Source organism: Mastomys coucha, unplaced genomic scaffold (genome assembly GCF_008632895.1).
Source record: "Mastomys coucha isolate ucsf_1 unplaced genomic scaffold, UCSF_Mcou_1 pScaffold9, whole genome shotgun sequence".
Taxonomy (NCBI): domain Eukaryota; kingdom Metazoa; phylum Chordata; class Mammalia; order Rodentia; family Muridae; genus Mastomys; species Mastomys coucha.
The window spans coordinates 41278893-41295008 of record NW_022196915.1 but is presented as its reverse complement, the minus strand read 5'-3'; the positions used below and the strand labels follow the sequence as shown (position 1 = coordinate 41295008).

At 45.7% G+C, this 16116-nt stretch overlaps 1 protein-coding gene across 1 annotated transcript in view; it reads left to right on the top strand.

The window, feature by feature from the left end:
• The first annotated feature begins 234 nt into the window (after positions 1-234).
• Positions 235-16116, top strand: part of Slc7a8 (solute carrier family 7 member 8) — a 57670-nt gene continuing 41788 nt past the window's right edge. Inside the window, exon 1 of the mRNA XM_031361659.1 lies at positions 235-1046. Coding sequence (XP_031217519.1) covers positions 899-1046 — 148 coding nt within the window. The 5' untranslated portion in view covers positions 235-898. The remainder of the gene's footprint in view (positions 1047-16116) is intronic.

Genomic DNA, 16116 nt, shown 5'->3' with positions numbered 1-16116 from the left:
TGCTGCTGTGCGTGCGACCTGACATACAGCCTTGACTAGTGACTTCACCCTGCGGCCGACCCTTCCCTTGCTTCCACAAGAAAAAAGAAAGAAATGTTTTAAGCCCCTTTCTCAGTGATCTTTGAGGGTAGGGGGTACTAATAATTAAATAGAAGAGGAGGGAGGAGATGCGGCTGAGGATGGAGGAGGTGGGGGCGGAGCCTCGGTCCGCAAATAAACGGCGAGGCCGAAAGGAAAGCACATTCGCGAGCGCAGCAGCTACCCTGCTGTCACAGATGGAGCGATCTGCGGCTTGAGCTGGGAGCTGGGAGCGGACAAGGGCGAGAAGGGGCGACTGCAGCAGGTGGAAACCTGATCCAGAGCCGGCGAGCGAGAAGAAAGTACCTGAGCGGTCCTCCTCCGCCCCCCTCGTCCCCGCTTCCCGCTGCGAACAAGAACTACTTTTACCCTCCTCGTAAAAGAGACTTAAGGGAAGGTGGAGACGATCTGTTTCATCAAGAGGGCTGCAGGGAAATTCTGACCGGAGCAAGCCGCCGCCCGGTACACTGAGCAGAGGGATCCTGGGCTTCTGAGGATAAACGCTTTCCGGAGAATTCCAGCTAGAGTCGCTGGTACAGTTCTATTTTTGTACATATATATATATATATATATATATATATATATATATATATATATATGTTCTTTGCCTTCCATTTAAAACCACGGCCCTTGTTTGCTAGCAGTGACACGTGTGACTCTCGTTTGCTGTCACTTTTAGAAGGTAGGAGCGCTCTCTATTTCTGAAAAGGGCGTTCTAATTGGAAACTGTTTTTCCGCGTATCTGTACGTTTACACGCACGAGCGTTTAGAAGGAGACTGCTCTTTTTAGCTTTTGGTGATCGGAACCCTACGGAGAAAAATGGAAAAGGGAGCCCGACAGCGAAACAACACCGGGAAGAACCACCCGGGTTCTGACACCAGCCCCGAGGCCGAGGCTAGCTCGGGAGGGGGCGGAGTAGCCCTGAAGAAAGAGATCGGATTGGTCAGCGCCTGTGGTATCATTGTAGGTGAGTCCAGGTCCTTTGCGGGCCCCCAGCACCATCCCACCCCCTCTCCAGGGGTCCTCCGAGGGACTTTAACCCCGCCAAAGCCTCTAAAGCAGCTTCGCTTTGTCTGCGACTTGTGTTGTCCACCTGCACCGGTCAAGTCAGAGCTATGGAAATGATGTCTGTCATACATCGCTTCAGCCAAGCCAGGCTGAGCGGTTCTCTCCTTAGAATAGAACAAACAAGAGTCAGGAACCATGCTGGCTCTGTGTCCCAAGTATTGCCTGGGAATTTATTAGAAGTGTAACAAATTCTTTCCGGCTTGTCACTAGGCAGTTCTGATCCAGGAGATCCTAATTCAAGCTGACACATGGATTTTTAACTAGCTTCTATGCAGCCACCCTCTGCAGGCTGTGAACCTGCTGTTGAAGCATATTTAGTATTTTGTTGTCTTATGTTATGAAGCACTGTGGTGTGTAATATCACAAATATCAAAAGCAGGAATAAATATGCTTCATAATCACGATTCTTTATAGGCTGGTCCACCCTAGGAAGCACTTGTGAAACAGATGTGACAGCCGAGACGTCTCAGATGAGGAAAATATGGAAAGGAGAACCAGATGACCTGACTATGTTCTCTAAACGGAGTTTTCCGTTTCTCTGGTTGCTTAGTGGGGGCCGCCTGTCTGTTAACCCCCGCAGAAGGCCCTGTGAGGTTCTTAGAGGGAACTGGGAAAGAGTAGATTGTGGGGTACAGGAGGAATTCATGGGTGAAATGTGTGCTCTGGCTTGGAAGCTCTTTAGGAGAGGAGCTGGGTGATCCAGAGAGAGCCAGTATAGGTCTCCCTTCCCAAAAGCTCTTGTGCAGAGCTCGGGCTTCCAGAGACAACTCCCTGGCCTACACAGGACTCTTGTCTTCGTAAGGAAGCCCTGCAGATGGGTGCTGGGCAGTGGCTCATCACCACCCTCTCTCAAAAAGGGGGCTTTGGTCTGCTATCTTTGGCAGAGGGCTTCTTCCCAGGAAAACCACCACAAGACTCTCAGCCTGAGAAGCATCTCTGTGTTCTCTCTCTCTGGAGTTCTTTGGTGGAGGTATACTGTTTCTTGCTGCCCATAAACTAGTTTCTGTCGATGTAACAGTGTTCCATGAACGGCTCAGGGACATTTGGCACCAGAGCAAGAGTGACACTGGAGAACATCCTTGAAGTCAAATAAAATCGGTACAGCATTCAGATAATCCTCTTCACCTCTCCACCCCGACTTGAGTGACCTCGTTCTTTCCAACCCCTTTTGAAAATGGGATGTCATCTAACTACTCTAAATACTCACAGTTATAAAGAAACAGTGTTGTGAGGGAACAGGTCCACAGAACAGTAGTCATGATCTGAATCTCACATTATCCGGTCTTATTGTAGTTTTTTAATTCAATGCAACCCATAGAACACATGCCAATTTAAGATCTATAAATTGATGTCTTTCATCAATTTGACTGATAGGATTAGCATCCCCCCATCTTACCTTGGGGGAAGTATCTGATTCATACACAGATGTGCATGCACACACACATATACACACAAACACACTCACATACATATACTTACACACACATACATAAACTCATACATTCATATATAGACACATACACATACTCATACACATACATACTCATATACACATACATACACAATACACACATTCACACACACTCACACATATGCACATATTTATACACACATTCACACATACTCATACACATACATGCTCATATACATACATACTCATATACACATACACACTCACACATAAATATACTTTCACATACACACATACTCAAACACATACACACACACTCATACATACACACATACACACACTCTCACACACATACTCATACACAGATACACACACACTCTCACACACACATATACACACACTCACACATATGCACATTCTCATACACAGATACACACACACATAAACACACACTCTCACATACATACACACTCACACATAAACACACATACACACATACACATACACACACACTCACACATACACATATACACACATATACACACACTCACACATTCACACACACATATACACACACTCACATACACACACACATTCTCACATACACACACACTCACACATACACACACACTCACACATACACATACACACACTCACACATACTCACACACACACTCTCACACACACACACACACACACACACACACACACATACATACAAACACTCAAACAGTTTTCTTCTGTTTTCTTTACCCATCCCCCAATGCATGCAGATTTTCATGGACAGAGAATATTCTCCTATATACTAAAGTTTTGTTTGCTTTTTTAAAAAATATTCACTCCAAGTCTGTGAAGAGATGGGGATGTCCAGGTATAAGTACAGTTCCAGAGTAGGCATCCCTACTGCTCTGTCCACAGCCTCATGGGCCGCACTTCAGTGAGAGAAAAAGAGCCCCTCGTGGTGACATCACAGTGAGAATGACAAATCTGGTACTCTGGGTGGTTTTAGGGAAATCAAGATATTTTTCCAGAGTGTTAAAATCATGTTACGTTCACTTCAGCTGAACTGAAATAAAACTTTCTTCTTATGGATGACATGGAAAAAAATCTTTTCTACCTTCCCTCCTGCGTAACCATTAAGATGTCAAAGAGAAGAGATGGTGCCCTGCCCTCTTCCAGGGGGGTTTCTAAGTGGGTGATGACGAGACCAAGTGCAAACATCTAGGCAGAGTCCAGTGGCCTGGGGTTCTGTCTTAACCCTGTAGAATAAAGGTCATTAAAGTCATTTGAAAAGACACAGGAAGGGCTAGGGAGATGGCTCAATGGTTAAGAGCACTTCTAGAGGACCCAGGTTCTGTTCCCAGCACCCACTAGTGGCTTACAACTGTCTATAACTCTAGTTCCAGGACATCTGACACCGGTTTCTGACACACACACCCCATAGGCATCATGAATGTAGGCAAAGCCTATACACATAAAACCTTTAAAACCCTTTTTTTTTTTTTAATATTCATTCCAAGTCTGAGGAAATGGGGATGTTCAGGTATAAGTACAGTTCCAGGGTAGGCGCTACTCCTGCTCTGTCCACAGCCTCATAGGTTTTAAAAAACTTTAAAACCTTTGAAAAAAAAAGTACCCTTGCAGAGGACTCGAGTTTTTCCCCCTGCACCCTCGTGTTTCACAACCACCCCTGACCCCAGTTGCAAGGGATTCAACATCTTCTTCTGGCATCCAAGGGCATCAGGAATGCGTGCAGTGGACATACAGTAATTATGCAGTCATCCACGTAAAAGAAGTCTTTTTTAGAAATGAAACAACTAATTTAAGTGAGTCAGATTCTGTATAGGAACGTGGCATTTTCCCCGGATCTATGTGTTTCATGTCTGGCTGGTTTAAAGGAATAAGTTAAAATATGTTTCATATAAGCTCATGAAAGTTTATCCACAGCCATCGTAGATGGTTAGAAGTAACTGATGGCATTTATTGCAAGAATGTAAGCTGGACCAATGAATTCACGCTCTAAAGTTATCTATGGTTGGATCAGGATGCTGAGATCTATGTGCATCAAACAGGGACCACTGACAACTAACAATGTGGTTTGGTTGGCAACAGCTGGGGTCAAGATAAGGGAACAGTGGGAGGCACAAGAGGAGAGAGGGTGTCAGCGACAACCAGTTATAAGCTGCCTTTTGGAGGATGTGGGGGAAGATGGAGTAGTGAAGATAATTCTTAGAGATTTTGATAATTCTTAAGAATTTTGAAACAGTTGTTGTTTCCTTGAGCAACAGTTTTGACTTAGAGGTGCAGCTTGGCTGTAGACCATATGCTTAGCATGTTCCCAGACTCTGGAGTCAGTTGGAAGAAGGAGAGAAGGCAGGGAGGGAGACAGATTTCATGTCATGGCTTAGCCTGTGATCCTAGTACTTGGGAAGCTGAGGTAGGATCATTGAGTGTTTGAGGCACAGCTACAAAGTGAAGGCCAGAGAGCAGGGGAGGAGAGGAGAGAGCAAATCTGTCCTACATGTCCCTGAGTCCTCAGGGCAGCAGAGCACCCTGAGGAACTGTCACTCCTGTGATTGTTGACAATTGGCTTGGGGAAGGGAAAGGAAACACAGGGGCTGTCTCAGTGGTAGGGCATTTGCCTGGTGTGCACAGGGCCCTGGCTTCCATCTCCAGCCCCACCCCCACCCCCAACCGAAAAGCATTCCTCTAAACCAGACATGGTAGCAGATGACAGCAATCTCAGCCCTCCAGAGGTTAAGGCAAAAGGATCTTGAGTTTAAGGGTAGTGGAGCTATACACCAAGAGTCATCTCAAAAAAAGTGAGTGATAAGCATTGATCTAAAAGACTGTTGGGAGCCTAGCTTGGAAAATTGCATCAGCCTGGAGAGTTGTTATTTTTTCAAATTTTCTTTTGTTGGTAGTTGTTGGTGGTCCTAGAGGCTCAGTAACCGCAAGAAATCCAACACTGAGCCACACACTCCCTCCTGTTTTAACAGTACCCTGGCCTGAACCACCAGGCTACTGCCTCCAGGTACATAGCTGGTCAAGGCACACTCCTGGAGGCAGATGAACTGTGAAGGTAAACTCTCCCTAAACCCCAAAAGGTGTGAGAATAGAAAACCTCATTCACTGATGATACCAAAGTTCCCGTTGATAGCTGCCATTATTAAATAAATGTTCTGTGCCAGGCACTCATTATCTCTCTGTCCCTCACAGTAATCTCGGTGTGCCTAGCACACATTATCTTTTTCCTACAGATAAGGGAATGGAGGTTCTGAGGAATAAGCAATTTGCCAAAGGTCATACAATGAAAAATTTTGGAGCTAAGTGTTTAGCATTATTATCTACTCTATGTATGTATCTACCTATTATTCTGTGTATGTATGTGTGAGTATGTGTGTTTATTTGTGTGTGTATGTGCTTTTGTGTGTGTATATGTGTTTGTGTGTGTATGTGTGTTTGTGTGTATGTGTGTGTATGTGTGATTGTGTGTATATGTGTGTTGTGTGTGTGTATGTGAGTGTGTGTACTACTCATGTGTGTGCAGCTTGGGAACAAATTTGGGGAAGTCGGTTCTCTCGTTCTACTCTGAGCCCTGGGGATTGAACTCAAGTCATCAGGTTTGGTGACAAGCAAACCTGTGGTGACAGGTCACACACAGATACATCTCACCATCCCTATTTCTATGTACTATACATTAAATGGGCATTTCCTTGAAAATCTCAGCAGTAGTCCTCATTTTTCTAGATGAAGCAATCATTACTGTGTTCCTATTGAGGAAGGTTCCAGTGTGAGGGAGAGCTGGGTGGCCGCTGAGGTTGGACGGAGGGAAGCAACTGGCACAGTCACAGAACACTGAGGATACTCAGACAGAAGAGGCTGACCAAGGCAGGCCATGATCTCCTTAGCTCCTTCGTAAACTGTAGCTTTCTAGTCGTGTGAGACAGGTCCACAGAGTTTCTGAATGTCTAGGTAGCTTATTCCAATATTCATGTACTTAGCTGGAAATGCCAGAATTTAGGCTTAAAATCAAAGAAGCCAGCCAGCAATAGAGCCTAAAGAGAAGTGTGCTTGCAATGTTTCCAGTGCACGATATGCTCATCAGGGAGATTTACCACTCCACAACACTGGATTCAGTCTGCCTCACTGACTCAACACAATTTTAAAAACAGGTTTCCTTTCTTCTTTTCTTTTTTTTTTTTTTTTAGCCACAGGTTCTTAGGATGCAGCTGAGACTGTCTTTATGTTTGCCATGTAGCCCAGGCTGATCTAATTCAAACAATCCTTTTGCCATAGCCTCCTAAGTCCTGGGCTTATAGACACATGCCACCAAACCAGCTGGTGCTTGTTGGCTTGCTTGCTTATTTGTATTTGGTGGGAGCAGAAAGATTGTTTTGTATTCATTGGTTGCTTGATTTGTTTTATGTGTTTTTTATTATGTATGTCTGTGTGTGCATGTGAGTACCGGTGCCTGCAGAGCCAGAAGAGGGCATCAGACTCCCGACCCCTGACCCCGAGCTGGAGTCGCGGGCAGGTTCGGACCACACAGCATGAATGCTAGGAACAGAATCTTAGACCTTTGAAAGAATACTGTGCACTTCTTAATCACTGAGCCATTGCTCCAGCCTCTTCCTTGTTGGTAGGGGGCAAAGTTCTGCTATGTATGTCTGGCGGACTTAGACCTCACTAATGGCCTTAAATTTTAGGCATGTGCCAAACATGCCAAGAATTTGTTGAGACAGTGTCTCACTCTAAGGGAGGATGACCTGTAATTCTCTATGTAGCCCATGCTGGTCTCAAACTAGTGGCAGCCCTACTTTTTCAGCCTCCCAAGTGCTGGGACCACAGTTGCAAAACACATGTCTGAGGTTGGTTTGTTTGTTATGTAGTGCAGGCTGGCCTAGAGTTCAATTTCCCTTTTCAGCCTGCTTAAGGCTGGGATGAAAGTTATGAGCCATCTCATCCAGCTAGAACAAAACGGTATTTTTTGAGCCCTTACTAAATGCCAGTTCCTGGACTATAAGGTCTGTGCAGACATTATCTTATTTAAACCTGCCAACAACCTTATGGATGTATATAGTATAGCTTTTTTAAATATGGGAAAATCAAGTCATGGAGCTACTAGCTAATTTACTGAGGCCCATACAGCTGCTAACTGAATGGTCTCAGTCGAGAGCCATTTCTAATAGCAATACAGAGTGGGAGGAGTAGAGTTGGTCCCTGTCAGGTGGTAAAGGAGTGGGTCCTTGAGGAGGGTGCCACTAAAAATGCGATCTGGAGACACCATGAGTGTGTAACATTGCAAGCCATTTCCAAAAAAGGGGTCAGGTGTGAGGACTCACACCTGTGGTCTCAGGACTTGGAAAGCCAGAGCAGGAGGATCCCAAATTCAAGTCCTGTCCAAACTACATCCATAAAACTAGACAGGTGTGTGTGTGTGTGTGTGTGTGTGTGTGTGTGTGTGTGTGTGTGTGTATGTGTGTGTGTATGTGTGTGTGTGTGTATGTGTGTGTGTGTATGTGTGTGTGTATGTGTGTGTGTATGTGTGTGTGTATGTGTGTGTACACGTGCGCACTCGCTGAATGGGAGGGGGGTGCACTGGATGGGTGTGTGTGTGTGTGTGTGCGCACGCGAGTGCATGTGTGCGTGCACAATTTCAGGTCCAAAGATTTCAGACCTTTTTGGACTACACTTCCTTAGAAGAGTCTACATCCTGGCCTCTAACATCACTCACAGATTGTCTGATCCCGGAACCATTTGTTGAATGTGGCCTAGAGGGAGTGAGTCTGAAACTGTGTTCTTGACTTCATGTTCCACTTTTAAAAAGCCATGGGAATATTAGGAACTGGTTCATTCAGGATGAAAATATGTTAAAACTCCCATTGTTTTCAAAGAGAATCTGGGACAGAAGCCAGAAGCTCAAAAAACATTTCAAAACAAACACATCTTAGTGAGGGGGAAAGGTATAGCCGACAATATAAGAATAAGGATCTATACCAGTCGGTGCGTGCTTACTGTTTCCCATGCACAGAGTAGGAACTTCAAGCAATCCCACACAAGCGGTACCAGGGCAGAAGTAAGTTTCAAGCGGGTAAATGACCAGCTGACAGCAGAGATCCATTCCCACTGAGTCCTTGAGCACGGCACACATGCTCCCCAGCATGGAGCACAAGGTGGCTGGGACCAGGCATCCTGTTGCAAGCTTCCTGCCTCCAGGAACCAGTGAGCTCAAGGGCAGTCTGTTTGAACTTGGAACTCTCTAACTCAAATATGTTCCCTCAAAGGGCAGAGTTATGCAGAAAGAGTGACCAGCAGGAAATACTTAGTCTAGGAAAGAAAATCAGCTCCCAGTAAAAAAAAAAAATTTAAGAAGTACCTAAGCCAGTAGTGATGGCTCACACTTGTAATGCCAGCACTTGGGAGGTAGAAGCAGAAGGATTGCTAATACTTCAAAGCCAGCCTGGTTCACATCTAGAGTAAATTTCAGAGCAGTCAGGACTGTTTAGCAAGACTCTGTGTCTATTAAAAAAAAAGAAAATCTAAGTAGCAGACCCTAGAGTCTATTTCACTTCGGTGTTAGTGACATCGCAGAAGCAAAATGGAGCAGAACAAAACAAAAACAAAAAAACAAACAAACAACACCTGCTCTGACCAAAGCTGTGACCAAAGCAAATGGCCACTTCGGGGAGGTGGCATCGCGCACACAGACCTGCTCTGAGTTAAGATGCTCAGTTTATTGAAGTGGAGCGGAGGTATGGGATTTAGGATTGGGCCCCTCAAGTTGCCAGGCTACCAAGGGAGAGCTAAGCCATGAGTCTGCTTCCAACCCGACCCGCCCCACCAAAAAAAAAAGCTTCAGGAATTTCTGTTGTTGTTTTTCATGTTTTCTTGTTGCTACTGAGGGATGACGGACAAGATCTCAAAATGCTGCCAGAAGCAAGCTATTCCAGGAAAAGATTCTGATCTACAGAAAACAAGGACCATTCAGGAGCTTGGGGCGGGAGGTGGGGGTAGGGGATCTCAGAAACTGCTCTCTTCTGAATTCCCCACCAATTCCAGGGCTTGAACCCAGGGTCTTCTCTGCCTTAGGCAAGTGCTCCCCCACTGAGCTGTATCCACTGGCTCCTGCTGAGCATATGGAGCAAGAAGAGCCAGACCCTATTGGCCTCCCAGAACATACCAATGGAGAACTGCCTTCACCACACCCGTCTCCCTGGACACCTGGAAATGGCAACTTGCAGGCCATGGCCTCAGGCGATTAGACACAGATGGGGGGCTGCTCTGTGATTGAACATATTAGGCCTTGTGCTGAGCACGGGTGAATTTCATTTCTAAGAAGGAAAACAATCCCATAAGTCTATTCTGAGCTGTGCTATTTATAGAACGAATGAAGTTCGAGTTGAAAAGCTTTATCGATCATCTCATCCCTCATCCTTTGTCACGCTCACAGCTTCTCCCATTGGCTTGCTTTAAATATCCTCAGCCTCAGCGGTGATGTCACTGCTGGGGAGAAGGTTTCATAGTGTGCCTGAAGATGTACCCGATCTCAGGCTGAGCTGCACACTGTTCGAGCCAGTGCTGCAGTTCTCATGTGCATTTCTCATCGTATGCCTCGAGAGGGGCTTGCTTGCACATGGATGGAAGGCATCAACACTTCAGCTGCTCCTTTAGAATACAGTTCCAGGGGTACGGTTAGCAGGGAATAATACAGGAACTTCGGGCTGCTTTCAGGAGGCGTTCAGGAGCCAGGGTGGTGGTACATACTTGTAATCCTAGCACTTGGGAGGCTGGGCAGTAAGGTTGCCACAAGTGTGAGGCCAGCCTGGACTATATAGTAAGATCCTGTCTCAAATTAAAAAAAAATGTTTTTTTGGTCTGAAAGTTTTAAAAGTATTTGGTCCCAGGCACTGGGAATAGAAGACTTAACATAAAAATTTTCATGATTTGGATGAGTATATGGTAGAGATCAAAGAATTTTAGAGATATGGCAGAAAAGGACAGGCTTGCAGATAGTCCTGAATTTGCAAAATGCTTTCCTATGCGTGATCCGTGTGTGTGTGTGTGTGTGTGTGTGTGTGTGTGTGTGTGTGTGTGTGTGTACGTGTGTATGTGTGTGTGTGTGTGTGTGTCTGTGTGACCCCCATATGGACACATGCATTTGTGAATGGGACTGGGGACATGTGCATGCCACAATACTTGTGTGGCATGATCAGAGGACGTTAATCCCTGTTTTTATCTTGCTCGAGAGCATCTCTCTGTTGTTTGCCACTGTGTTCACCAGACTTGCATGCCCATCAGACTTCTGGGGATTTCTTTCTCTCCTCATCTCAGGTAGAAGCACCCAGTTTACTGCAGACATGTGGCTTTATAAAGGTTCTGTGGGCTTGAACCCAGGTCTTCATGGTTTTGTGGCAAATGTTTTACTCACTAAACCATCTCGTCCACCCCTTATGCACAATCTTTGTAACCTTTTTTTTATGCCTAAGCGGTGGGAGCCATGAAACAGAGCCTGGTATATTCCTGGTGTATGCCTGGCATCGTGGCATCCTTGGAGACCTCTGACACAAACGTGTGCTCCGGTCTGTGTTCCCCAGAAGGTTTTCCTCTCTCTTTAGCCTCAGCTTCTAGCACCCACTTCAGCTCTCACTCCCAAGCCACACCCCATTCACTGACACTGGTTCAGAGATGTAGGTGTCACTAGTACAGTGACAAGAAGTGCTGACCCGTTCTGCTCTGGCATGAGCTGCTTAGCAGCCAGCCAGTTGCCTTTCTCTTCTCTTCCTGGATTTGAATGGCTCCCACAGAGACGTGGGTGTAGGCCTCTTTTCTTCATGAAGCTTCTCTTTTGATTTGCTTCTTCTCCCCTTTTCTTTTCTAAAGCAATTTTTAAAAAAAGCTTTATGTGTATAGTGTGTATCGCTTACATGATGCTGAGACTTTGGGACCTGCAAGAACTAGTGCTTATAACTACTGAGTCATCTCTCCAGCCCCATACTTCTGGATTTTTTTTTTTTTTTTTTTGAGTTTCTCTTTATACAGTGAAGACTAGCCTGGAACTTGAGATCCTCCTGCCTCAGCATTTCCTGGATAACCATCCATTCTACTATATCATGTTACATAGTATTATAATCACACCAACACTTCTGTCCAGACTGGTGTGGTCAGCTATGCTTTCACCTGAATGTCTACATTCAATCCTTTTGATTTGAGACAGGGTTTTACTATGCAGTCTTGGAACTCACTGTGTTGACTAGGCTAGCCTCAAACCCATCGAGATCCGCCTGCCTTTGCTTCCCTTAGTGCTGAGATTATAGGTGTGGGCCACCATTCGTTCAAATTCTTGAGAGTAGAAGTTGAATCTCACTTTCAGATTCCCAGACGTTTAGCATGTCATATGAGCTTACTGTGCTTGCTGACTAATAGCAGTCAGTTCAAAAGAAATCAACTCGGAATAGAGAACTCTGTGGTTGAACCCTTGCCCAACATGCACAAGGCCCTGTATTTGGCCTCAACTACTGGGAAGAAGTTACTTGATTCTACTGATGTGTAGTGGTTAAAGTAGCTGGGCACACTGACACACACCTATGGTACTAGGTGTGTTAAGAAGTGGAGACAGCTGGGCAGTGGTGGTGTACACCTTTAATACCAGCACTTGGGAGGCAGAGGCAGGCAGATTTCTGAGTTCAAGGCCAGCCTGGTCTACAGAGTGAGTTCTAGGACAGCCAAGGCTATACAAAGAAACTCTGTCTCGAAAGAAAACAAAAAAGATTAGTTACTACCATAGATAATACATTTTTGTGCATAGCTAAGTAAAACAAAACCCGGTCTTGAATCTGAAAGGGACATTTGGGATTAGCCAGACCTTGACATTAAAGTTTCAGGGAAGACGAGAGTTTTTCAACCTTGATGTTATTGCCTCTTGGGCCAGCTCCTTCTTTGTTATGGGAGGTTCTTTGGTCACTGTTGGATCCTTAGCACTATCCTTGGCCTTGATACTCCAAGTCCCAGGAGGCTAGAAGTGTCTCCAGACATTACCAGCTATCCCCTGGAGGTAGGAGCAAAATTGTTTTTGGTTGAAACCCACCAAGGAAGATAGAGATGCTGGAGGTAGTGTGTGGGTCCTGGGTAGGAACTGGTCAGGGCTCAGCTCTGTAGCCCCTGAGGCCACAAGGCTTGTCTTTCAGTGCCTGGTGGGTGGTGATTCGCTCCATCTATTTCTCTAAAGGACCATGTATGAACAAGTACTTCCCAATTACCTTTCAAAGCAAGCATGTGGAGAGTGGGCGATCAATAAATACTTGAGATGCAATTATCTGTTGCCCGCCCCCCTGCATCATCTGAAATGTATACCTAGACAAGCAGACAAATGAATCAGAAGATGCCTCCTGGTCTTGGCTGCACAGTGCTGTTTGGTAGCCAAGCCTCCAAAGCCAGTCTGCTGTGTTCATCTCTGGCCAGACTCTGTCTCTACTGCTACAAATGCTAGTAGTTATTATCATCATTATTATTAGCATTTCATGTGTTATAGAGTGTCTTATATAGGTGTAAGCTGCCTTGATCCCCACAGCAGAGTAGGTGGAGTAAGAGCCATTACTCCCATTGTGAATATGAAGGAAACGAGTCTCAGAAAAACTAGAGTCCCGTGGCTTATGAGTGGTGAGGGCTCTGGCTCCTCTGAGTCTAGTGTCCACTGTAGTAAGGAATCCAACACAGCAGAGTCATGTGGTACCATCTGCATCTCTAATCTGCAGGATATGTAGCATGTGTTGGCATCTTAGCCTACTCCCACCTCCAGAGAAGCTGTTTGTCCAGTCCTGATGGGGAAGTGTGTACGGAAGAAGGTACCAGGGGAGTGAGGATCAAAGCCTGATCCTAGGCTCCTGCTTCCACACCATTCCCCAGGTTCCCCTACTTGCCTATTGGAGAAGTACAAATCACATTCTCTTCAGCCTTCTCTGCACACCAGGGCAGTGGCCTCAGCTTCTAATACCCAGCAGGAAGCTGAAGCTAAACATGAAGTCTTGCGTGAGTGAGGAAAGCCAAGGTCTTTTGGATCTAAGTCTGCTGGGCATTACAAGTCTGTAATTTCTCTCCTTAGGAAATTCTTTAAGGGCTACAGCACTCGAGTGTGAACAAGCCTGAATATGAGTAATGCCGGAATAGGGGTCACATGGATGAGGAAGTTAGTGATTATGTGCAGCAAATGAGCAGTTTCTCCATTCTGGCCATTTGCCCATGAAGACTTGCCCACTAATACAACTTGGCCTCTTTTTTATTGAAATGGTTTACATGGTTTTTCTCTGACAGAACAAGTTTAGCTTAGCCTCATTGTCCAGGCATCCTAAAATCCAGCTTTCACTCAGGATCTAACGATGACTGCAGTGTTAACCAGTGTGGGTGGAAGCAGGGTTAAGACCCTGATCTCAGGCAACTTGGCACTAGCAGGCCGGTGTGCATCACATACCTTTTCTTGTTTGTTTGTTTTAGTTTTTGAGACAGAGTTTGCAGAGTTTCTCTGTGTAGCCCTGGCTGTCCCTAGAACTTGCTTTGATAGACTAGGCTGGCCTTGAACTCAGAGTTCCACTGCCCCTGCCTGCTCAGTGCTGGGATTAAAGGCGTGGGCCACTGGGCCCAGCATGCATCACATTCTTAAATGACCTTCTAGACCAGTGGTTCTCAACTTGTGGATTGTGATCTCTCTAGTGGTCCAACAATAGTTGTATCAAGTTGTATCAGTGGCCAATGGAAAATACAGATGCTAACATTATGATTTGTAATTGTAGCAAAGTTACAGTTATGAAGTAGCAACCAAAATGGTTGGGGAGCCACCACTACATAAACTGTATTAAAGGGTTGCAGCATTAGGAAGGTTGCGAACCATTGCTCTAGACAACAGGCCTAAGAGTCAAAGAAGGGTGAAAAAAAAATCACCAGAGGTGTCAACTTCTTTCCTCTATACCAAGAAAGACTCCAATTGAGTTTGAAAGGATCAGCTGCCTTGGAAGAACTAGGAGAGCTTCCTAGTTCTCCTGTCTGGAGGCTTCTTTTGGACAATGTACACATTTAAAGGCCCTGGAGCTGCAACGTGTGGTGTTGCCAGAGGAGACGGCTCGTGGAGCCTGGAGGACATCCTGGGCCTGGAGTCTGATAACTCCACCTCTCCACCACACTGAGCTGCTTACACAGCATGTGACTTTGAGCAAGTCCCTTTCTCTCTCTCTGAGCCTCAGCTTCCACAGAAGTAAATAAGAATGATCATGCAGGGCAGACCAGATTATTATCATTTTTCAGAAAGCAGTTCTGAGAATCGAGGCACTTAGCTAGGTGCTTACAACACCACTGCAGATAGGACTGCCCCCAGGGGAGGATGTTGAGTCTGCCCTCCCGCTCTCTATAAGACCATGCCCATTGCTGCCCAGTGGATCATGGAAGGATGGAGCATGTATGCGGGAAAGTCTTTTATTTGCTCAACAGTCTTGAAGCAGGGGTGCAGGCCTCCCATCCAGATGCTGCTAAGTCAGCCAGGATACCCTTGGGAGGCTCAGTTTCTTCAACGGTAAAATGGGGATAATGATACGTCCCTTGTTTCCTCCAAGGAATAATTGGGCCACCAACCCCCTCAAAGATCAGCTAGCACTGTATACCTTGTCTCCCAGGGGACCCTATGACGTGCATACTCTGACAGTGTCCCAAAGGTGGCAGAAGTACTCACGTAGCAGTTGATCCTTACAGCTGTTTGTTTGCCCAGAACCCTTAGTGGAACTTTGACTCTTCATCCCTGAGGGGCAGAGAGCTTTTAACAGGACATTCCACCTTCCTACTAAAACTGCCATTCCCAGCTCCAAGAAATGTCTGGCCATTTCCACATCCACTTTTACTACCTTAAGACCAAAGTCAACCCTTGTTTTTGTCCTGGCTTTGACTTTTTCTAACCCCAGAGCTGGTTTCATAGGCTGTGTGCCATTACTCTCTTCTTGGATGGCCGTGAAATGCCCTTTAGTCACTTTCTTGATAATTCCCAGACAGGCAAGGAGTTTACTCAGACTCCAGTGCTTGCATTTTCCAGAGCTTCCTGTCTCCCAGGGAATAGCAGCGCATTCAGTTCGGGCTGGTGGTTGTGTTTTACTTTGTTTTGAACGCTGTGATTCAAACCAAAAACTAGTCTCAGATTCAAGGCAATGCTCCTGCCTCAGCCTACTGAGAGCTGGGATTATAAGTGTGAGCCTAGGGCCTAGGATTCTGTGTGACCGTCTTTTAGTCTCCATAAGAGAGCAGGTCGTAGAGAGTATATGCGGACAAACATGTCTTCCCCTATGAAAAGGTGTCACATAAACCTAGACAGAATGCAGGGAGAGAGAGGAGAGTCCACAAGAGCTGAGCCCCCTTGTCTGCTTCTTCTCCACCTGATATTTACATTTGTGTTTGATGTTGAGGAGCTAATTCTCTCCTTGATTTTATTTCTGTACGTATCTTTGAAGGAAAATGTGTTTGAAAGACGAATGGGTAGAATATGGGTGTGTGTGTGTGTGTGTGTGTGTGTGTGTGTGTGTGTGTG